The sequence below is a fragment of the Xiphias gladius genome, chromosome 9, assembly GCF_016859285.1.
Source record: "Xiphias gladius isolate SHS-SW01 ecotype Sanya breed wild chromosome 9, ASM1685928v1, whole genome shotgun sequence".
Lineage (NCBI taxonomy): Eukaryota > Metazoa > Chordata > Actinopteri > Istiophoriformes > Xiphiidae > Xiphias > Xiphias gladius.
This window is the reverse complement of record NC_053408.1, coordinates 23,457,141-23,482,856: the sequence shown is the minus strand read 5'-3', so window position 1 is coordinate 23,482,856 and position 25,716 is coordinate 23,457,141. Positions and strand designations below refer to the sequence as shown.

General features: G+C 39.2%; 2 protein-coding genes across 9 annotated transcripts in view; one reads left to right on the top strand and one right to left on the bottom strand.

The window, feature by feature from the left end:
• Positions 1–5,321, bottom strand: part of reep3b (receptor accessory protein 3b) — a 61,901-nt gene extending 56,580 nt beyond the window's left edge. Inside the window, exon 1 of the mRNA XM_040134598.1 lies at positions 4,927–5,321. Coding sequence (XP_039990532.1) covers positions 4,927–4,958 — 32 coding nt within the window. The 5' untranslated portion in view covers positions 4,959–5,321. The remainder of the gene's footprint in view (positions 1–4,926) is intronic.
• jmjd1cb (jumonji domain containing 1Cb) overlaps positions 4,472–25,716 on the top strand; it is a 192,062-nt gene continuing 170,817 nt past the window's right edge. For 6 of the 8 annotated variants that reach the window (XM_040134587.1, XM_040134584.1, XM_040134585.1 and 3 more), the window contains exon 1: positions 19,722–20,092. In XM_040134587.1, coding sequence (XP_039990521.1) covers positions 19,937–20,092 — 156 coding nt within the window. In that variant the 5' untranslated portion in view covers positions 19,722–19,936. Of the gene's footprint in view, positions 4,589–5,573; positions 5,594–19,721; positions 20,093–25,716 lie in introns of those variants that run through there. The other 2 variants (XM_040134589.1, XM_040134593.1) reach the window with 2 other exon arrangements.

The window sequence follows — 25,716 nt, the reverse complement described above, 5'->3', positions numbered from 1 at the left end:
GTGGTATAATGGTGTGGGGAATGTTTTCTTGGCACACTTTGGGCCCCTTAATATTGGCCAATCATGGTTTGAATGCCACAGCCTGTGAGTATTGTTGCTGACCATGTGCATCCCTTTATGGCCACCGTTTACCATCTTCTAATGGCTACTTCCATCATGATAATGCACCATGTCACAAAGCAGAAGTCATCATAGCCTTTACCTCCTTTAATTTTTAAATTTTGCTGCTATATTTTTCTGAATAAGAAGGCTGCCGTGATATCTGATAATTATCACCACAGAGGTCCACATTCTTCAGAAGAATATCAGTATCTTTCATGGCTGTTAAACAATTCAAATTCCTCTGTTAACACCAAAGGGGAGAATGTAGCAAAGAGAAAGATTTCGACAAACAGACTAGGAGAGATGCACACAAATATTCTGGAACCACTCCGAATATTAGTTGGTCCCAAATTGCTAAGTTGAAAATCAGCGTCTGACTTTTTTAAAATTCTGCACGACTTGGCATTTTAGATGTTTGTTGAAAAGCATATGTGTAAAGGCAGAAAGGATGACTGAAACAGAAATAGAAAGACAATTGTGTTTTTCTGATTACTGTCTAAAGAAGAAAAGCAAACATGTTTAAAATTAACAGATTAAGTTTCAATTCTCTCACTAAATGCCTTTCTTTGTTAAACAATTTGTTGAGAAATCGGCTATGCAAAAGTGTTAACCTTAAAAGCATTAAAGAATTTAACAATGCACAATTCCAACATAATTTATGAGTTGCAAGCTCAAAGGATCCCACTTTATTTAGTCCTCTGTAGCAGGAGCTACTGCCCCAAAAGCCAATGTAATGAAAATGTATAAACACTTCTGACCACCAGAAATACAAGACCCAAGAGTCTCCAGAGAACACAATGTAGGCCAGTACACTTCCAGAGAAGTTTTAGCTTGTCTAGATGAAATTATAGTAGATGCACTGCACTCCACTTCTGTTTTCAGATCCAACTATTTATTACAGTCAGGTTAAGTTAGGGGTAAATTACATGGACAATATAAATATTGTAATAATAATCACTGAATTATCTCATTGGCATGGTACAATACAGTGACATGAAAAAGTTTGGGTCACCTGGTCAAAACTTCTGTTACTGTGAATAGCTAAGCAAGTAAAAGATGACCTGATTTCCAAAAGGCAAAGGTGACACATTTTTTTAATAATTTAAGCAAGATTACTTTTTTTATTTCCATCTTTTACAGTTTCAAAATAACAAAAAAGAGAAAGGGCACCATGCATGGTCAGTACTTAGTAGCACCCTCTCTGGCAAATATCGCAGCTTGTAAACGCTTTTTGTAGCAGCGAAGAGTCTTTCAGTTCTTGTTTGGGGGATGTTTTTTTCCATTCCTCCTTGCAAAAGGCTTCTAGTTCTGTGAGATTCTTGGACTGTCTTGCATGCACTGCTCTTTTGACGTCTATCCACAGATTTTCCATGATGTTTTTCCAGGGGTGTGAGGTCCATGGAAAAAACTTTTAGCTTGGGCCTCTTGAAGTTGTCCATTGTCTATTTTGAGGATCGTTATCCTGTTTTAGAAGCCATCCTCTTTTCATCTTAATTTTTTTTTTTTTACAGATGGTGTGATGTTTGCTCCCAGAATATGCTGCTATTTATTTGAATCCATGCTTCCCTCTACCAGTGAAATGTTCCCCACGCCACTGGCTACAACACAAGCCCAAAGCATGATTGATTTACCCCCTTGCTTAACAGTTGAAGAAGTGTTCTTTTCATGATATTCTGCTCCTTTTTTTCTCCAAATATTCCATTGTTCATTGTGGCCAAAAATTTCTATTTTATCTTCATCAGTCCATAGGACTTGTTTCCAAAATGCATCAGCTTATTTAGAGGTTCCTTTGCAAACATCTGATGCAGAATTTTTGGTGAGGATGCAAGAAAGGTTTTCTTCTGATGATTCTTCCATGGAGGTCATATTTGTGCAGGTGTCACTGCACAGAGGAACAGTGCACCACCACTTCAGAGTCTCCAAATCTACCTAAAGGTGTTTCCAGTCAAAAGGGGGTTTTGATTTGCCTTTCTAGCAATCCTATGACCAGTTCTCTTGTAAAGTTTTATTGGTCTTCCAGACCTCAACTTGACCTCCACCCTTCCTGTTAACTGCCATTTCTTAATTACATTACAAATGGAGGAAATGGCTACAAGCCGTAGCCCTAAAAAAAACCAATTATCTAAAAGTTATCTGAGAACTCAAATCTCTTGGAGTGCCTAAACTTTTGTATGGTGCTAATTTGCTTTTTTCACTCTAAAATTGTACAAAACAAAATAATACACTAATCTTGCTTAAAATGTTGAAAAGAATGTTTCACCTGTAACTTCATTCTTTTTGGAGATCAGTTCATTTTCTACTCACATAACTAATCACAGTAGCATAAAATTTTGACTAGAGATGCCCAAACTATTTCATGCCAGCGTATTTACTTTGTAGATGTCTGTGGGTCACAACATTAGCATATGATTACTTTAAGTGTATTTGTCCAGTTAAATTTTGGTCCCCTAAAACATAAAGACTATGAATAGATAGGGCTACAATATCCACACTGTTTATCTGATGTTGAAGTAAACACCCTCAAATTAAAGCTGAACATTAGTTCTTTGACCTCATAGTCACTGTTATACTTCAAACATAATGTGCTAGAGCAACACACATCAACAAAAATGTGTAACTCGACAAATATTGGACTATACACTGGAAACCAGCAATTGGCTGAATTAACTGTTAGTAATCCGTGTACATATTCAAAGACTTTTTTTCTCGTCTACTGTAGGCGCTGATAGTTGAATGTCCTTGTACAATATGCATTACCCCTTCAGATTTGATTTGAAAGGGTGACTATACTTTCAATAATACAGTTATGCAGTTATACAGTTAAAGAGGTACTGCAAACTTAAACATGTTTTTTGAGCTGTAAACTAAATTATATGTACTATACTGTGATGAAACATCAATGCTGGTGTGGATAGACATTTTTTACTAAAGTTACTACAACAACAACAACAACAACAACAACAACAACAACAAAAACAAAAAAAATCGGAATTTCACGCTCATTTTCAAATATATACTGATTGAGACTCATCATTCACAGGATATTTCGCTACTCTACTAACCCTCTACTAAGTATTTTCTAATTTTGTGCTTTTGACGGCTGTAGAAGCACCACTGGACAGCATTCTTTCCCTTCAGACCCTTATATAGCTTGGCACTGGCTGCAGATAGCAGCAGGTCCCTCGACAGCAACACACTGATATGTACAGTTGCTAACGCTAACCCTATCCCTCACGCTATTTTTCACAAGAAAGCGATTCTAACTACATGCTCAGGCATTACTAGGGCTGCAGCCGACAGCTCAAAATTGATACAGCTCTGGACCACCACAGTACTCCACCATACTAATGTCCATTATAGGAGATTCTGGAGGAGATACGACTCCTACCTCCAAAGAGCCCTCTAGCATAGTTGCCTTGTTGTCACTCCTGCCTCACACATCCACCCCACCTCCCCAACCCCCTCTGCTCTCAACTGCAATATAATATTTTGGTTGGTCTACTAGGACTGCCCCATTTACAAAAAAATCAAGTTCATATAAATGTAACTCATTGAAATTAATTTGATTGGAACCCATCTAGACTCATACTAAACTACGTTGTAGAAATGGTTACATTCATTCACGGTGTCTGCGGTTCAGTTGAGCAACAAGCTAACTGGTGACGACGTATTTGTTGTCATGGTAATGTTACTGTTAGACAGGTGCATTTCTAAAAGGCAGCAAACTGGATTATCCTTAACCATGATTTTTACATCTATAGTGTAGACTTCAAAATGCCTTGTAAATGTGGCAAATTCTACTGATCAAGCGCATTATGAAAAAGGCCTAATTTAGAGGCAGAAGAAGGGTATACAGAGTTATGGACAGGTTATGAGATGACAGACAGAGGCCTTGCGTTTGATAGCTGCATTAGAGAAGAAGGAGAGGCTTTCTGAATTTCTCCACCACTCCCTTCTGTCCTTTCCACCACATTCCTATCCTCCATTACACCTCCAACATAGTTAGGTAACTACTGTTCCTGGATGTATACAGACAAAAAAAGACAGATGGACAAGAAGGAGAGAGATATTAGAAAGACATGCTGTTGGTTCAAGAAAGGGCATTATTCCCCAAACATAAACACATCTACTTTCCCTCTAGCGTACTAAACCTGAATCTCTGACATTTACCTTAATCACAAGTGATTTCAGTGGCAAGACAATGGATAACTAGATATCCAGTAACCAAGCAAAATTCATTCAAAGCCACTTAAATTGGTTTAAGGACACCTTTTTTTCCTGTATCACAACAATGTAAGGTTTGCCAGGTTAGTTTGGGTAGGGCTGACTAATAGTGTCTTCAAGATGGCAGCTGTAGCTGACACTCTTTCACAGACTGAAGACGTAAAGGGTTGAAAAAGTTGCACCTGATGATACTCAACAAAAGTTTCATATTATTACAGCTGACTTACCAGCAGAGTACTGACCATGATTCATAAACAAGATGGTAAGTAGCCTATTAGCTTTAGACACAATAGCAAATCACCAGCCACAAGGCCAAACTAGCTACTTATGACTACTTATTTTACAAAAAAAACAATAAAGTGTGTTTGAGGCATCTGGTAACTATTTGTTAACATAAATGATGCAGTTTCTTGTCGACAAAGTTTCCGCGCTAATCTAGAACATTAAATGACTAAAGACATAATTTAGCCAAAGAACGGGAACAGTTAGCCAGGCAAGCTAACAGCCAAGATCAATCCCATCAACTGCCCTACTCTTCTCCACAACGTAAAGGGACAATTTTAGTTCACTTTCACTACTGTTAACTGTGTTTGTACTTACACAACGCTTCTTGAAATTATCCAGGACACCATGTTTTCTGTCTCTGTAGTGTCGGGCTGTGTCAGCGGTAGAAGACAGTCCCGGTGATAACGTTAATGGCTAGGTTTAACGCTGTGGACCTCTTCAGCCAAAACTTCGATGAGCGAATCCAGGACCAGCTAGCTATCTCAATGAACATCAGCCAACCCACATACCTGAAAACGCCCGATTTCACTGTTCTATAGCCATAGCTTAGCGATGAAATATATCCACTATGATTCCCGTTGTTTTGTAGTAGTCACTTATTCCTCCCAGGTTCGTTCTTTCTTTCTTTCTTTCTTTCTTTCTTTCTTTCCTTTTTTCCTTTTTTTTTCTTTCTTTCTTTCTTTCTTTCTTTCCTTCTTTCCTTCCTTCCTTCTTCCTTCCTTCCTTCTTCCTTCTCTGCTTTGCACTTTACCTCCTGGCACCAGAATGCTGCTCAGATAGCCACTGACGTCAACAGGAAAAGAACAACCTCCCGAACCTCCTATTGGCCAGTTCAGTCTGTTTGCAATGAATACGATCTCTCATTGGCTGGCTACATATGCCCATGTGACTTTTGCCTTTGATAAACGCGGTGGAATTTCAAACTCGGTGACCTGTGCTCAGATTGGTCTGTCGTCGAATCGTGGCGAATTCTAGCCAACGGGTAAGAGACGCAATGACGGGGTTTGGTGGGTTTCCCAAGAGTTGCTGTAGGGGAAGCATGATTCCTACCATTAAATGGAAGGTGAAAAACTTACATCACCACTAGAAATAGGCCAACATCCTATTCATAACCACGCAGACATGCACAAACACAGAAAAACACACTTCATAGGAACAACAAACACAAAACAGAATCCAGATATCAAAATATCACATGCATGTATCCAAGGTTATAAAAACAGGAAATCGCAATGTTAGTTGTCAAATTTATGCTGCAATACTGGTTACTTACTTAATGGTTATGCTACAATCTCCCCTTGAAGGTCTGCTCATTTGCTCAGAGTGGAGCTGAAAAAGGCTCTTCAACAGTGGAGAGGCTTCAACTGTTAACAAATTCCTAATGAGTCTAAAATTAGCTATGTTATATTTCAATACATAATATTCAGTCAATTTTCAGTACATTACATATTTTATGTTTTGGCCATTTACATAAATATTTGGAAAAACCCTTTATTTGTTTTTGTTTATTCAAAAGATACATGTCCAATGGACCAAATAAAGCGTCAATTTTTTTGTTGTTATGCAGAAAAACACTTTCTCCCTTAAATTAAATTGTGTTATATAATCCTTTGAGGGCCAAGAGGAATGAGAGAACGTATTACAGATATACAGTGCACACATAAATGGATCATTCCCATTTTTATCATAAAGAATACAAGATTTTTTTGTATCAAGATCCTAAATAAATCCCATCTTCATAAATCCAAATCAAAAAATTGCAGCTTCATGAATTTTCTCAGCCCAAAACGAAAGACCTACAACAAGTTTTCCCCAATGTCCAAGCATATTAACCTTTAACTATTTATTATGCATTTCTTGCAGAGTTACACCTGTACTAAACATATGTATATTTTAATATATGTATTTCCCTTAGGGAAACTGTACTGAAGCATCAGAAAAAGACTGAGAGAAGATTGCTTGAGAAAGAAATTATTTTGTTTTTATTCTTGTGCGCGCACAAGGTAAGTAAGTGGCTTTGGGAAAGACAGCCGACCGGATACCTAAAATAAAAATATAGTGGACTGCCTTTGTCTTGCTCATTATGTAAACCACACCAGTCTTTAGGATGTAATCATATTCATTACAGTCTTTAATACATAGCACTTGACAGACACAAACCCCATCTGTGAGCTTTAACAGGCCTGTCTCTTTGCGTGTGCATCTGTGTGTGTAGATAATGATGTCTGAGCACATAAATGTGTGTGAGCATGTATGTTTACAGCTATGAGCTTGTGTCTTTATATATTTGCAGATGTGCATGTTTGTGACCACATGCAGATATATGCGTGTTTTGTGTATATATGCATGAGTATGTGTGTGTGTATGGAGGAGAAGGGAGGTTGGATTCATAGCTACTTGTTATTCATGAAGGCGGCTGCTGCGTTGAGCAGCAGTGTGAGGTAGATTCCCACTGGAGCCTCTCTAGCCACACATGCTGACTGGGACAGCATCAGAGGATCACAGCTGAACAGAAAATACCACCATACCAAGCATTCAGCTGCTCACTGCTAACCTCACAATACCCTATAATATCACACACAGCTGCAAAATGTAGTCATAAATATACATACTTGCAAATGATTCAAACCGAGCAGAGATATTCTGAAAATCAGCCATTAATAAAAACCAAGTTACATTAGGTATATCATGATTGCTACAAAAGAGTAATAATGATTGAATGCATCAATATACCATTATATGCATACAATGTAACAATGTGACACTAGCAACCTGTTCAACAACATAAAAGTCAACACTATATTAAAAAAATGTATAGTACAATGGCTCAGGAGGTAGAGCATATTGTTCAGTAATCGGAAGGTTGCTGGTTCAGTCCCCTGCTCCTCCAGTCCGCACGTCGAAGTGTCCTTGGGCAAGATACTGAACACAAAATTGCCCCTGATTTATCATTTCTGTGTGGGTGTCTGTGTGGAAAGCGCAGTATGTATTGAAAATAGTGCTGTATGAATATGTGTGTGACTGGGTGAATGTGGCACTCGTGTAAAGCGTTTGGAGTGGTCAATAAAACTAGAAAAGCGTTATGTAATTGCATTCCATTTACATATTACTGTAGTTGTTCATTTATATGCATTTTTTTTAATGCTTCTGATTTAGAGTGCATTGCAATGTTTTTTTTGTTTTTTGTTTTTTAGTATTTCCCTTCTATATTACAATATTTTAAATTAAGGATGTACTGATTTCTTGCATTTACCAAGCCAGAAGTGTTATACATTCCATTAACTTTTTGGAAACTGGAACATGACAAAATCCCTGTCGTGCCTTCTGAGGGTCTCGTGCAATTTCACAGAATGAAACATCTTTGCAGTGAGGCAATAAGATGCTGTCTACTGAAAAACCCTAATAACATACCTGTCATGTACTTACACATTGTCCTGAAACATTCATATTAGGTATTTTGTGAATGGTGGGAATGCCAATTCAAATATGGCAGAAATCTCTATTGAGACATGCTCAAACACTTGTTTATGTACTCAAACATCATTATCATTTGTCCCATCTGCTTACTTGAAACCAGTTACTTAAAGGGTGGTTCCACAATATCTTAAGCAAACACTTCATCTACTCATAACTAGGCTAAACAGGAGTTTCAAAGCCTTCTACAAGAACACATTTAAGTCCTCCAGCTCTCTCACAAATATGTGTAGATGTTTTACCTTCTTTAATTTTGGATAAAAAGAAAATTCTGCTTGCATTAAGGTGCAAATTTTCATTTCACTATATTTTTACAAATTTGACACCAGACCATTTTTTCAGTCTTTGTTTATTCTGCCCAAAGAGCCAATGTACTGACTGTACAGACGTTAACTGGCTAAGAACAATATATTCAGTCAAGTTTTCAGCTTGTGCAGACATGTGTCATTGCCTCAGTATATGCCACCAGGGTGAATTTACATTTTTTTGTGAATTTATATTGTCCTTTTATTTAATTAGTCTGCCACAAATTTGCCTTGCATTCAGTCTGAAAACATCTTAAGGAGGATGGAGCTTTCATAGATTGTATACCTTGAGCATGCCCAGAACCTAACTCCCCCTAAAACCACAAACTGTTATTTTTATACTTCTGTTTGTGTACAGACTAAACAAACAAGATAAAGCATGGTAATTGGTGTTGGTAGGTGTATTTTTGAACTTTGGACTAATGCTGGACCTGAATATTCAACTAATCTGATATTTTTTTGTTGGGGAGGTATTTAGTTTTCAATTTTGGGACACTGATTTTTTTTTTAAAGAAATAGCTAATGCTAACTAAAACCACAATAACTGTTTTTGGCTGGCCTGCAACAGCAAGGCCAGCCCTAGAAATGCAAATGTCCATGACTTACTGAGTGATGTCCGTGACTGACTTATCAGCTGACTGCAAAAAAGCACAGTCGTCTTTAACTTAAGTGTCTGGTGATGTTGTCAGATGATGTCGCTGTTATAAAATCAGGATTTTAATGGGCTGCGTTACTGTCACTATTTCATACTTTTTCCATTGCCTGGCAACAAAAATAGAAAAACATGTAAATGAGAACAGCTTTATTTGGAATTCAGCTGTATTAAATTACTGTATATGTGAGCACAGAGAGTAGGAGAGAAGCAGACATATAAAGCGTGGTCCGGGCATATACTGGGTTTTGACCTAGTCTTGTTTACATTTCTACACCTGTTTAATAAACATGACACCATATGTAAATGAGATAAGAAATATGTTAGTCTCACTTCTTAATACTTACCACAGTGCTTTTCCTTTCACTTGCTTCATTTAATTTTTTTATTCCACCACTATAACAAACCTCTGCTCTACTTTTTTCATTTTCTTCTTCCTCTTTTTCTTGCCTCTTTCCTCTTTTACCTCATGTGTCCTTAGTATGTTCATGTTTCTTCAGCATCATTCCCCTTTTCTTTCACTGTTTCCCTGCTCCTCTTCCTCTCCTTCTCTTCCTCTGTCATTCTATCTCTGTCTTTTCTTTCTCCTCCTCTCTTGTATCCCATCCCGGAGGTCGCTCCAGGCTGATTGCTTTCTACATACTTCAAACACAAAATTCTATACTATCTTTAAGATTGGTCCACTCTGCACACACACACACACACGTATACACACATGCAAAAGCACACAACTGTGCAATCTTACACAGAGCCACATCTACACTGAGCATGCAGACACACACACACACACACACACACACACACACATACACACATACACACCTTCTCTCTCCTAGGAAGATACAGCTGCAGAGACATTAGCATTCAAGATTCTGTTCTACCTGAGCTACTAATGCGTCAAAGTTTTCCTAAAGAATCTACATATATTGTCTGTGACCTGAACCCCTTAGTAAGTGAATTGGCTCTGAGTACCCCTTAAAGGAAATGCATGAAAAGGATAAACCTGAGATAAAGCTGAGGATTTATTAGGGAAAACCTCACTATTCTGGACATTCAATTTATACCCTGAGATACAACCAAAGGCACCAAGGATAGAGAGGACTCTGGGTATAGAGCTGTCTGGATTTTGAAATATACAATATCATGTCATTGGTGTAGATTGATACCCGTTATTCCAACCCCTCCCTGAATATACCCATCAGTATAATATTTTGCCTGTTGTAAATGCCAAAGGATCTATAGCCAGCGCAACAATTAACAGCAATGGAGGGTAGCCTTCTCTTGTTCCATGGGAAATTGTAAAAACTTCAGAATACATCCCATTCGTACAGACTGAAGCTAGTGGTGTGGTATATAATAATCTAATCCAGCCAATTAATTGCTTCCCGAAAAACAAAATTTTTCGAGCATGTAAAACAAGTACTCCCACTCCAGCCTGTGAAATGCTTTCTAAGCATCCATGGAGTGGAGGAATCAGACTGGTGGTAGATTATGTTAAACAGTTATCTAATGTTAAAAAAGTAGTATCTATTTTTTATAAATCCTGTCTGATCAGGAGATATAATCTGGGGCATTAGGGACTGTAATCATGGACCTAATACTTTGGCTAATATCTCAACATCTACACTCAGTAGTGAGATTGAGTGGTAAGATTCACAGCAACTTGGATCTTTATTCTTTTTCAGTATAAGATATATAGATGCCTCTCTTAAAGTCGGAGTTAATATACATCATATCATCTGAGTAAAGAATTTATTAAAAACTATGATGGGAACCCATCCGGCCTGGACTCTTCCCATTCTGAGGTGTTTTGATAGCCACATTCAATTCTTCAGCAGTAACTGGATTATCTAATACATTCCTGAACTCTAGACTAATAAAGGGCATAAACAGACTTTGAAAGAAGTTGTCAAGTTTGGGATGAGAATCATGCTGAGACGCATTAAAGTGATCCATAAAAATCCTTGAACATATTATTTATTGTTTGGTTATCATATGTACAACCCTCAGGTGTTTGAATCTTTGTGATCAGTTGTAAGGGCAGCTGCCTGTCTGAGCACGTGGGCAAGAATCCTGCTGGCTTTTTCAGCAAATTCATAATATGTGTGCTGGGGCCTGAACTGAACTGACCTGTACTGAAGCCGAGTATTTTCTCAGCTTGAGTATATGATAAATTGTCAAATAAAATTTTCTCAAGCAGTAGCTCCTCCACAAACTGTACACATTCCTCCTGAGGCAAAGCAATGATGCTGAGTCTCATGCGAGGTCTAGGAGTATAATGTGCAAATCTAAAGGTGGCTGTGAAGGGGGAGGGGTCTGATATTACTATGGCATTGTATATGCAAGTCTCAGCTAAGGTAAGTAACCTGCTGTCAACTAAAAAATAATCAATCTGGGAAAAAGTCTGATGTATCGGAGAAAAAAGGAGTAGACCAGTGCAGTACGATTCTTTCATTGCCATAAATCAGATATGGCATAGTCTTTTACAAGGTATTGATTACTTGGGCAGATTTGGATAATTTGGAAATAGTAGTTGCAAAGTGGTCCACTATTGGATCTAGCAGTTAAGATTGCCGACTAAAATGAAATAATGCATGTCTAGGTTGGGTAGACTATATAATAAATTCAATAGGTTCAGGTAAATCATCATCCCGGTTGGGTGCATATAAATTTGCTAGTATCACAGGTGGATTAAAAATAAGATCAGTAACAATTATGCAGCAACCCAAAGGGTCTGCAGTGATGTCTAAAGGGGTAAATTCCGATGATTTGTGAATTAAGATGACTGTGCCTCTTTCTTTGCCATTGAAAAGACGATGATAGGATTGTGCTACCCAGCATTATCTTCATATGATCTGACTTTTTCAGAAGTGTCTCCTGCAAATATGCCACTTTTACTCCTAAACTATCAAGATGTGTGAGAATCTTATACAGCTTAGTTGGTTTACCCAGAACCCTAAGTTTCCAGCTAGCCGATGTTATAGCTGTTCCTGTGGGATTTTATATCCCACTGGAAGAGGCCATATAGGAGAGTTGAATTGTAACATTTCCTACCATGTGCACATGGTTTAACTCCTGCCTGTGTACTATGGTAAGTCATCTCAAGAAAACATGAAACGTAAAGGGAAAAATAAACAAAGTTAATAAGCAAAACAAAACACAAACACCCTTACACCTCCTCAACTTAGGTGTATACATAGTTTCATTACACTTTCCACCCGTGCAATCCAAACAAGCATCATTACAAAAATCAATCATAACACTCAAAATTAAAGCCAGCTAAAGCCTGTCAAATGTGTTGAGAGTAATAATAAAAGATTGAATATATAGTGAGATATCACTATGACATCCTAAACATCGAGAATTGCATAGACCTAAACAGAACCACCCTTCCAGTCAGCGCACCATAGACTGGGAAAGAGTCTATATCTTTCAAAATGACCGTCCAAATAATGGGTACAGACATCATTTGGACCATGTGTCAGCAGTAACTCTGGTAATTTTGGAGTAAATTGCAATGTGGAGAGTCCCTCCCCGTCTATGAAAACCAGTGGCAGAGCAGCAGGTTGTCTTTCACATAACACTACACAAATATGTAGAATTAGTTAAATAAAGGATGATCAGCCATCAAAATTATTTATGTTTAATATCCATACATAACACTGGTCCTAACAGGCCAGCAGAGAACAAAACAGCAGAAAAATTGTATGTAAGAAAATTTGAGCACAGTCTCGGACCCAGTTCCAACAGGAGCATCTAAATCTACAACTATAAATTGGTAACTATGTTTTGAAACATTGCTCAAACTTCTGTGAACCTACCATACTAGCATTAACATACATCATATTGTATGATGTCTGTGTGATGACACAATGTGGCACACCACAGGTAGTCCAATAGATAGTCCTGATGTTAGTCACCATGATGTAGCCCCTGGCAACCGAAACAAATTATGTAAACAATAAGAAAAAAAACATACCTGCCCAAAAGTTACATTGTCCTCCTAGACGTATGTCTTCGTGTTATATCCGTATGACACAGCCAGCATATGTGTGACTTATACTCATATAAAATTGGCTGGTGTATCCAACTGTATGTGTGTAACTCATCTCAGTAGCGAATTGGCTACATAGCCTATCACACCAGCTATAGAAAAGAATTAGCCTCAATTGCTAGAGTTGGCAGAATGTCTTTCACAGCTGATGAATTCCAGTACCAGCACGGGGTCCTTGAAAGGATGTTCCTTACTCGCTTACACGCACTGCAGCTGGGAATTGCAGGCCAAATTCCCCATCAATGGATATCAGTCGTTTTTCACATCTCCAAACGCCACTCTTTTTTTCATCACAGCAATGGTATGATCAGGACAGTTGTCCAGTCTCTTAACTCTATATGTCAGGGAACCCTGACTGGACTTGTGTTGTATCTAATCTCTCGTATGAGTGTAGTGCACCTGCCTAATGAACACAGGTGGAAGTTCTCCAGGTTTTGTTTCGTACGTAGTGATCTGTTGGCTCTGTGCAAGAGGGAGGATTTGCTTAGGTTTAGGACCTCTTTCAGAAGTTGAGAGGAAAACTGTGTGGGGTGTCTGCTCTCTGCCCCTTCCTTTACCCCAGTCAGTCGCAAATTATTCTGCTCAAAAACCCTAAAAGTCTTCACATTTGGCTTGTAGGTCCCATACCTCGCCTTGAAGTTAGCCTACGATGGTGTGGAACTGGGTGACACAGTCGCCAGTGAAATCAGCGGCTTTGTCCAAGTCCTTCATTCATGTATCATGTGAAGTTATTGAGGCCTGCAGGCTTTTGACAGATGCAGTTAACTCACTTCTCACTTCAGAGTCAATGTCCAGTTTAATATTAGCCCATAGGTCCCGAATAGATGCCTAATTTTTTCATAAATAAAGTCCTAGTCGAGTGCCTGGGAAAGCATCTTTGGAGCTAGCATGTTGTCAGTAGCTGAGGTCTCAGGCATGCCTGGATTCTTGGTCAATCCCACTGCTGAGGCGGTGGTAGCACCACACTGTTTCGCCAAATGGTTTCAGTACATGAAGCTGCCATTAGAGACTTGAAATGGTTATAACTTGTTATTTGACGTTTACAAGACTTAATAGCTTCCGAATTAAACTTGCACTGTTATTTTGACAGATTTTTATTAAGTTGTAAAGGTGACCTTATATGTGCTTGCAAGAAACATGTCTACATTCTAGCCCGTGCAACAGTGTTTTCAAAACTCTTGTCATAGTCATCACAACAGAAGTCAGTGGGACTAAACTGTGAATCACATTTCATTGCTTGCTCTGTATTGCATAACTGGAATTACTTTAATTTCATTTTGTGCATTTTGTGCAGATGGGATTACTCTGCAAAAAAGAAAAAAAAAAAGAAAAAAAGTCTACCTAAGCATATTGCAGCATATCTGGTTCATTTTGTCTTGTAAAATTGAATTTGGACTCAGAAGCAGAATTCAGACAAGAGAAGGTTGGCTGCTCAAAAGCAGCTTTATTGAAGGTTTGGAGTGGCAGGGGTTTGGGGAGTTGAGCCAGGGCCAACAGTTGAGCGTGGCAGGCAGAAGGAGTTGAGCTTTTGGGTGGAGAGGTAGACAGGTGAGGCACAGCGAGGCAAACAGACTGGAGCAGCAGGGGACGATGGATCTGAGGCACAGGGAAGCACAGGATTAAACTGAGTTCAGGCAAACACGAAAGAACAAATACAACCTTGGACTAGAGTTGGCTGTAGCATTACTACCATGTTGGTGAATTGAACAACCTGGCGAAGACTGTAGTGTAGAGCCAGAGTATGTAGTATACTGCAAGGGTGGATTAGTGGGTGGAGCTCAGGTGCACAGGTGGATTGACGGCAGGAGGAAACTGGATCGCCACACCCAGACAGACAGACAAATACACACACAGACAGGGAGAAAGACAAATTGGGGACAAAACAGAAGCACAAAGGAGGGGAAGAACAGCAGGAAACACAAGGAATGAGGGAGAGGCACAGCTGAGCAATGACACATTTTTGTGACATTCGTGACATACTGTAGGGAAGCACAATCCATGCAGTAAAGAAATGTTCTTCCTTTCATTGTAATGCAATCTTGGTTCATGCCAAATAAATTAATAAATGAAAGCTATTACAAAGACCATAGTGATCCATATTGTAATGCTGCCTGCTCTTACTGTTTTTTAGGTCAGTGTGTACCTAGTGACAAAGTTTTCTTGTTGAGAGACAAATGTTGTCAGTGTTCTGGTCCTAGAGTTCAGCCTAAAATGTGTATGAAGTGATTTGGTTGCATTTTGGAAGTGAGATTAACTTCTGTGCTGAGCTGCATGGCGGCAAAGTGAAGCATATGAAGAGTTTTGAAAAAAGTTAACTCAGTATGGAAAAATGCATGTTACCATTTGTAAAAAACTATAAGAATATACAGTAAATGTCACATGTCTTATGCATTCTCTTCTCTGTTAAGGCAACGTGAATTATAAAAATGTAAAGAAATGAAACTATACTTAGTCAATGGAACTCACAAACAAAACCACACTGTCATAGTTCTGGTGCAGAATCACATCTTTATTATTAAAGCCGGATAAACTGCCCATGGGGTCTCAGGGCAAAAATTTGTTGCTGGGCCCCTAACCCCCACTGTACATGGCAGTTTCTTTATTTCCCCAGTCACCCAGAAACTGACCAGTGCCCTAAAGCTGAAAAGATAGTCAATTAATCAATTAATCAGTGACAGAAAATATATTAGAGGACAAGATCAAAGGGTGCGTGGAGATTGCAGTTGTAGTGCTACTTCTTTATTTCTTTCACAGATATTCCTGTGTGCTACTTAGCACTTCAAGCACATTAATTGTGCATTATTGTTGCAAGTTTCAGGGCATCAGGGGGCGTGACCAAGTCCATACCTCCAAAAATAAACATTTTGTGCTGCTTATCCAGAGGGCGTACGCAGCTGGATGCAATCAAACCTGATGGATTAATAGCTGTGTTCGGTTAAGCTAATGCTATATATCATTAGAGACTGTCGCTCAACCGTTAACCCTTGTGTGTCTCCCTCCTAGTGTGAAGACCTACTTGGGTAAAGACCAGTGAGTCTACCTATGCAAGTCCACTGAGCAAGGCCACAGACAAGGCAAACTTTTGTATTTTTGCCCTGAGCACTTAAACTCTGCCTGTACTTGGCACTATTAGCTATCTGTTTCCACGCCATTCCCGTTGTCTCCAGTAACGCGAAAGTATCATCTTGTCAAAGGCCAAAGAAATTTGGCTAACCTCTGGTCATTGCAACATTCCTCACCCACATGTGCGTCTGTCTGTGTTGAGTTATGGAACTGCTAGTCTGTAGTTAACAAAGCTGATTTCATTCCTTCCTATGCTAACCAGCTATCCACTGAGCTATCAGCTCTCACTGAGACTTGGCTCAAACCAGAAAACACTGCTACCCTGGCTGTGCTCTCCACTAACTACACATTCTACCATACCTCCCGTCTTTCCAGGCGAGCAGGTGGGACTGGCCTCCTAATTTCCAGCAAAGAAGAAAATGATGTAAATCCAGCGACTCCGCTGATCCTAAGGGTTATCAGTTGCTCCTATCTTCCCTCTCATCCAGTATCAGTGCTGCTGAAAGTGCTTTTTACAATGATAAGATCAGCAGTACCAGAGACACCTTCACCTTCAAAATATTACTCAATCCTCTACCACATCCATCAAACACAAACCTCTCAGGTGATATCTTTGTCTCTTTCTTTACTGAAAAGGTGTCGGCCATCAGTAGCCAATTCTCAGAACCACTCAGAGACAACCAGTCTCCCCCATTTAAGGGCGCATCACTCCCCATGGTCAGCCCTCTCACTAAGGGCAGTGCACCTACAAGCCAAACATGCAGCAGTTCTACTACAAGCCTTTCTCTGCCTCCTCCATTTAATGGCACACCACCTCCCTCACTCAGCCTTCTAGCTGAGGGCAAGGCACCAAAAAGACTAACAAATGGCACAGCACTTCCTCCATTGTAGCCTCTCACTGACAGTGGGATATCAAAACTGCTGACTTGTTACCATCCTACTACATGTCCGCTGGACCCCAGTCCTACCAACCTCCTCCAAGCAATATTTCACAGAATTGCGTCAGCAATCATGCGTTATGAAAGCTTCACTGGCTTCGGGAACGTTTCCAACTGTATTCAAACAGGGTCAGGTAACACACCTACTCAAAAAGCTTCACTCCACCCTGACTATTGGCTGGTCTCGTTACTTGCATTCTTACTAAGGCTATTGAAAGGGCAGTTTTCTAACAGGTCTTGGAATTCCTCTCATGGAATGACCTCCTGGATCCAAATAAGCTGGGCTTTAACAGTAGCCACTCCACTGAAACGGCTCTGTTGTCTGTGACAGAAGCCCTAAGACAAATAGTCGCTCCCAGTTAAGGGCGCATCACTCTCAATGGTCAGCCCTCTGCCGCTCACTCCTCGGTTTTTATCGCGCTTGACCTATCAGCATCCTTTGACACAGTGAACCATTGCATCCTGCTATCTGAACTCTTTGATATGGGCATCTCTGGCAAAGTGCATTCTTGTGAATCCTACCACACTGGAGGTTCTTTCAATGTCTCATAGTAAGGACAAATATCCATATCCTATAGACTCTCCACAGGGGTGCCCCAAAGCTCAGTGGTCGGGGCCCTTCTCTTTGCAATATACACCACCTCTTTAGGTCCAATTATCCACTTGCATGGCTTCTCGTGTCATTGGTACACGACGACACCCAACTATACCTGTCATTCCTGCCAGATGACCCCAAGGTCTCGGCGTGGATCTTGGCATGTCTCTCAAACACATTCACATGGATGAAGGAACGCCATCTTCAACTAAACTTTCTAAGACTTTAGACTCTTTATCTTTCACCCCAACCAAGGTTGCAAGATATCTGGGTGTCATGATTGATGACCTGCTATCGTTCTCTGGCCATGTTGTGCCTGTCTCCCGGTCATGCCACTTTGCACTATACAACATAAGAAAATCAGGCCTTACTTGACTCAGTATACCACCCAATTCTTGGTACAGGCCGTGATTATCTCTCGCCTTGACTACGGCAATGCACTTCTAGTGGGCCTCCATTCATGCACATTAAAACCCTTACAGATGGTCCAGAATGCTGCAGCGCGTCTGGTTTTCAATCAACCTAAAAGGGCCCATTCCACTCCGCTTCTCATTGACCTCCACTGGCTGCCCATGGCTGCTTGAATCAAATTCAAGTCACTAATGCTTGCTTATAGAGTTTCTTCTAGGTATGCACCCATCTATTTGAACCCATCATACAGGCTTATGCTCCTTCTCGGCCACAGTGTTCCTTCTCGTCTGGTATTGCCATCCCTGCACATAAGGCAATCATAGTCCAGGCTGTTCTCGTTTGTGGTTCCCAGATGGTAGAACAAGCTACCAAATGCTATCAGAGCAGGGGCTTCTCTGTCTTCAAGAATCTCTTGAAGACACATCTCTTCCGAGAGTACCTCCTCTCCTAACACCTCTAACACCCTAACATGCCTAACTTGCACTTACTGTTTACTTCTTTATCTGATCTCCTTGCGCTTTGCCTTATTGACCAGACTTAGTACTTAGTGCTTACTCCAAGTTCTCCTACTGTACTTAAGGTTGAGTGTTGTTCCTCACTTGTAAGTCGCTTTGGATAAAAGTGTCTGCCAAATGGATAAATGTAAATATAAATTTTAGTTAATTGATTAATTATTTAATTATTTTTTTTAACAATAATGCCAAAAAATCAGTGGTACCAGCTTCTCAGATGTGAATATTTACTTACCCTTATGTTTTCTGTGATGGTAAACTCAACAACTTTGGGTTTTTGACTGTTGGTCAGACAAAAAAAAACCCAATTTGGATATGTTAACATGGGATTAAGGTAATATTAATGGACATTTTATTCACTGAGTAATTCATTAGTACATGAAATAACTGTCAGATGTATTTATGAAAATCACTGTTACAACCTTACAGTGCTTCTATGATGGTATAATAGTACCTTATCCAAAGTTTTCGGTGTGTTAATGACTTGAGACAGAAAAAAGGAAGCATTTTGATAAAACACAACTTTACAACGAATGAGCAAAATATTAAGTAAAACAATTTAAACCCAATATGGAGGACCTGACATAGTTGATATCTTACTTCAGTGGTACAAATGCCAAATTTGTGATTAATCATATCATGACGACCCAAATAATATAGAATAAAATTTGCTTTGGGGGCCTTTGGCCAATTGCCCGCATCATCCGGTTGGTAATCCAGCCCTGATCACAGTGGCCACAGTTATGAACATGACATTATTTTCTTTCAAGCCTGTTATTATAGACTTCATGAATTCTGCTGTTGTTGTATATAATAGTATCTGTAGTACCAGCAGTAGCACTAGAACGAACAATAGTAGTAGTGCTATTACATCTGTTAATACAGGTAGAAGTTGTCTACACTTTCTGTTAACAGCAGTCGTGGCAGTTTTGAAAGCAGGAGCAGTTGTAGTCGACGTTTGCTAAAATATTACCGATGGGGTTTAATTGAGCGGAGGGACACAACCGTGCTGCGGTCCTGTGAATGCCATGGGATCCAGCGGAGAAACACAAGTATGGATCGCGGCGGTGATGCGGTCCAGTGTTCCAGCGTTTTTTCAAGCTGAGAGAAAAGAGACTGACGATTGAGCGGGTGGAGACTGCTACACATTTAAATCCCCGGGTCGGTGTTTTAGCTTTTAGCAACAAATATATTTTCCTTTTTGATTTTCTTTTGTACCGTTGGATTCTTTAGAGCTGATTTAATGTCGTAAATGACAGGTCTGTAAGGGCGTCGTTGTTGGGAAGTTTTTTCGAGGGGGGGTTTGGACCAGCAAAGGGCCATGGCAGTCGAGGCTCGGCCGGAGCTGGTCGGGAAGCGGTTCCTCTGTGTCAGCGGGGACGAGCCGCCTGAAATCGGCGACATCGGTGGGTGGCCGTGGAGGTCCGGGGTCATACGAGCCGTCAACCATCGTGACAGCGACAATCCCGACCTGACGGTAAGGAAAGCACCGAATTTGTCCTCCTCTTTACTCTGTTACAAGCAAAGCAAATGGGAAAATCTCTGTGGTTGTTGGCTAGCCAGCGAGACAATGTTGTTGGCTTGCCAGGCGGAAATTATTTTGTGGCTTTGTCTTAGTTATTACGGCTGATTGGACCAGTGATTACACCGCTTGTATTAATATATATTTTTTAACCAAAATCATTGTCTTTGGTGAGTGTACAAGTTATTGACCAGTTATTTGACCACTTAAGCAAGTTAATGGGAGGCAGACTACCAGCAGGGGGTTATGGAAAGCAAACAGCTTTGGCTCAGACAGTACACTGCTAATTTACATCGAAATTCCTAAACCTATCTCATTCATAACTCAGTGACTGTGGTAAAGACAAACCTCCATGTTTTCATATTTAGTTATCGCTAAGAACGGTTAAAAACAGTGGGATCCATGTAGGTACACTGTGTCTTCAAGCCATAAGGGATAACGTAAAGCGTTAATTTCACAATAATCAATTTGCTGACGACAGGCACCTGGAATTTGAACTGATATTGTGTTGTCGTCTGAGATATGCTGCATTTGAGAAAGCATGAGTAGGAATTTGAGTCCCGAGCAGCTAAATGCTTTAATCTGCTGTATACACCAAATCAGCTGACGGAGGTAAGGTTGGCTTCCTAGATTTATCCCGCGTTACAGCCTTTACGTTAAACTAATCCGTGTTACCTCGTGGTTATTGGTCACAATCTACGTTATTTGTGCGTGATGATCAGCCATAAAGCCCCGTCTGCCTGTTTTTTTTTTCTTTTTTTCTTTTTTTTTTCATTCGGACAACAACCCCTCCGTCTCGGACAAGGACGCGGGAATGCTAGGACTTGTAAATACATAAAACTGGCTTGCTGCAGGCTGAACAATGGGCAGATTATCGTCATGTGAAATACTGTCTGCAATTTCAAGAAATCTCCATGTTGTCACTTTTAGAGCTTTCATGAGCAAACGTATTTGCAGCTTGATGTGTAATTACTGCGTTCTTAATACAGTCGGTAGACAGGCAGTGATGGATGAAAATCTTGGCAATATATTGGTTTGATTTTTTTCCCCCCTCCCTCCTTAAAAAAAGAGATAGTTTCATAGTAGCTTAACGTGCAACAAAAAGCAAACAATGAAATATTTGCCATGGCGAGCCCTTGGCTGGTTGATATACAGTACTGTCTCAATGTAAAGTGTGCCTGTTCCCCGTTTTCTTTTGTTCACACAATCCTTCTATCTGCCTATGCAGATAACTGGCCAAAGCCAAGCACATTTCTGATTTGATTATTTATTGGGTTGCCTTTATACATATGTACCATTTCTTAATGACAGTAAGTCATCAGATGTTGTTCTCCCTTTTTACATTATGCATCTACATCAAGTTGTCTGTGTTTTTGACAGGAATCGTGAGGTGGCATAATTCCGTTGATCGATAATAGTGTCATAGTTTAACACCTTTCACTTGTGTAATTGCATGTTACCTTTTCTACACAGCATATTTCATGTGTTTGTTTGTACCAAACATGCTCCTGGCTTCATAATTCCCTTGTAGAATTGGTCCTTGTGTGTGATATAATTTAGGCAATGAGTAGTGTTCCATACAGTGGGGCACAGTCTCCTTAGCAAGGTGCTTAACTAGCTGAGTGAATACAGTCGAAAAGGATTGGAGATTAGATTAGAAGAAGTGTGTCAAGCCAAGCTGTCAGGCCTTTGTCAAGTGTAAGTGTAAGACAGGCCAATAGTAGATGAGTATACTGGGTTAGCAAAGGCTCACCAAGGCTTATTGGTCCATAGCTATATTTCGTAGTGGAAGAATAATGCAAGTTACACAAGTCAATAAGTATGACTATAAACTGATTATAGAGACTAATCTGAAATGACCACTCACCAAACACCAAAGGTCTAAAATCACCAAGGTTTTACCCGTCACTGTAGTTGGTAGTTTTTTAAAACAATAACGTTTCTTTTCTGGGATATATGCAGTCAGCCTACAACACTGTTCTCAAACAGCTAATAATTCTAATATATGGCTGAAACAGGTAATTAATTGATTATAAGATCAAACGAAAATTAATCAGCAACTTTATTTTCATTCTATCACTATCATTTAATGGTTTCGGCTTTACAAATGTGGGGATTTACTCCTTTTCCTTGTCTTAAATTATAGTGAACTAAATATTTTTAGGCTATAGTTGGACAAAACAAGCAATTTGAAGATGTCACGTGGGGCTCTGGGAAGTAGTGATGGACATTTTTCACCATTTTTTTGGAAGACAAAATAATGACTCAATGAATTGAGAAAACAATTGGCAGATTAATCTATAGGGTACATAATCATTAATTGCAGACCTAGTCTAATATCATTTGAGCATTGATGTCAAAGTGTGAAACATTCTTGCTTGTTTAGATAGCATATGTTTATTTTGAGATTTGCTTCTATGTAATATAATGCTGAGTTATATTTCATAATGATTTGCAGCAGAATTGAAAATACAGCATAGGTGTATTGTGCAAGTCAGTTAACAAGATGGAAATAATTGCACAGGACCTTATTCTACACACTTTACATACTCACTGCACATGATGGAATTTTACTGTCCTTTGTGCAGTAATCCAAGGTTAGCATTCATAGAATGTATTGTAGTTCAGGGTTATATACAGTGATATGATACCATGCTAATGAGCACCACAGAAAAGACCAGACTATGAAGTTGTGCCTCTGCTGTATTAATCATGTGTAATAACCCCATGACAAAATAATATTTGAGTAGGTACAATGACAGTTTCTTAAACTATGATAACTGTACCTGGCAGGCATTTCTTAAGCTAAATGGTTGTGTGTACTTTTGGCAGCTGTGGCAAATACTGATTTATTATTATTAACTTTATTATTATATAATATCTTCAGTGGTGTATTTGTGGTTAGGGTGCCCCAGTAATAGACATCTGGTTTAGAAGAGATTAGACCATTTTGGCTACCTTATAACTGATGTGGGCTAAACAGTGAAAATGAGGAAAAGCAAATAATATTGGAATTACTGATGCATTTTGCTGAATTGGTTTAGAGCCAATTCTGTATATAGGATGTATGATAACAGTGATAGATATGTATTGTAATACAGAGTCATTGTAGTAACAACTGCAGGCTGCCTAACTGTTTGTGCATATGTTATTTTTCTTTTGAGATATTCCTTATGCATGGTAGCAGTTGATAAATGCACAGCTTCTTAGTCTAACCCTTAGTCCATAGAATGCAATGAGCACATAACCTATTAGTAAATATGATATAATGTATCTGATATGATGAAACAGTGGGTTTGGGAACCATCTGGGTATTTATATTCGTATCATAATGCTGCTTATTACATCCGCCAAGGAGGTTATGTTTTCACCCGTGTCTGTTTGTTGGTTTTTTTATTTATCAGGAGGGTTACGCAAAAAGTACTGAACCAATTTACACCAAATTTGGTGAACTAATGACTAATCTGAACTAATTGTATGTGTACAAGGTTAGAGTCAGTCCAGTTTTGTTTACTGTATATTTGAGCTAAATGTTAGCACTAATATTAATAGCGGTCATGCAGTTGCTCATAATCCATTTGAGGTCCCATTGCCTGAGTGCTCTCCACCTGATAAACCTGACAATACTTTTAATTAGCTCAGCTGTTAAGGAAGAAGAGTACACTTCTCTTTTTGGTCTTGGAATTAAAAAAAAAATTCAAGCACACCCCAAAGTATTAAGATACACTACTCCATTAATGGCATTGTAAATTATTTTGCAGATAACCCAGTTTTGGTTCTGCAGGGATATAATCTGAAACAGAAAAGAGAAAAATACATGACAGAGGAGTTCAGATGGCAGCGAGAGAGTCTGATAACTAAATATTAAAACTGAGAGCCGAGAAACTGTGACAAATACAGAGCATCTAAACAGCAATGTGATTCCCATGCAGACACTTAGTTTTTGGTGGGATTTGAGGGACACTGATACAAGCTGAAAGAAAAAGAAAAAGCTCAGCAGCAGAACCCTATGCTGGCATATTAAGCATAAAACTGCCACACTCATCTGGATTCACAATGAATGGAAAGAGTGGAGCAACCAGGTCACTGCCTATAGGAGCCTTTGTTTTCCATCACAGTCCACTGTGTGTGTGTGTGTGTGTGTGTGTGTGTGTGTGTGTGTGTGTGTGTGTGTATATGATTACAGTAGCAGTTGGGTTTTTGGGGCTGTGGCCTGAAGTTCATCTCCACGTGGCTAATCAGCAGAAAATGACAGGCTGTGACCAGGGAAGAACCTTCCACATACAGAGTCTTTGCATGGTTGTTGCAGTGCAGCAATTCAGCCAGCTTAGAAACATTTCTAAACTGTGTGTGAGTGTGTGTTGGGTCATGAATAGCAGCATTGTTTCGAGTGCAAACGCAAACTAGAGACACCGAGGATAAACATGGCCTTGAGAGAAGCTCTACCCATCTAGTGTTGATGCTACAGAAGTGCCAACATATATATACACTATAATATGAATTTGGCTGTACCATTTGTTCCAGTTGGACTTTGATTTTAACTATCTTGAATGCTGTTCAGTGCATTGTATATATTACAGTTTGCACTCGTGAAAATAATGTTTCTTTTATTAACAGCCTGCCAAATTTGTAGTAAAATTTACTGAAGGACCTGAATAAGTAACTAATAGTTAATAATATGTTGAGTCCTGGCAAGAAATGGTTACTATTCCTTTCTCTGTGTTTAAACCGCATAGTACTTAATTATGAGTGGGAAAAATTATACTATGAAATATATGTTGTTACCTTTTAAAAAAATATAGGCCGGGATTGTCGTTCATTATTATTGTTTATTTAGATATGATCAAATATCTGCATAACATTGTGATGATATGATATTTTAATTTTTTTTTTCCGCAAGCTGTACTAAAAAAATACTTACTGAAGGTGTTTGAGGTGTTTGGTCTCATGTAATGTGTAATAGTCATGGAACACAGATCATGGATTTGAATATCACTTTGATTATTTTTTTATGTGATTTTGCATACACTTGGCATATTGTGATATAAAGATAACAGAAATTTGCCCTTATTAATATTTTAATTATGATTCCCACTATATTCTTAAGTATATGAGAATATGGTGGCTTATTTATCTTGTGCAGTCAGCCTTAACATTGTCATATTAACAGGTTTAGATACATAATGGATTAACTGAAATTTTGGACAGGGATGTTTATATTTATTGAGTAACCCTCAGGTATGTTTCAATTTTTATGTATCCAATTGTTCACAGTGCATTATGTCTTTGTGCTGATGTCTACAGGTAGAACAGAAACTCCTCAGAGTCTCAGTGGCTTGTTGTTTTTGCATGTAACAGTAGCTGTTATTGTCAGTTTCAGTACTATCAAGTACATACATGTAGTCTGTAGAATGATCACATAATTAGTCTTTATTTATCAGGTTGACATTCACACACTGAGCTGCAGTATAGCTATGTGACTTCCAGGTTATGTGGTGTTTGGGTAACTGGATACACTGAGTGTTAGTGGTTTGTTTTCTGGTGCCTAAGGAAACAAAATGTAATCTGAAGCCAGGATG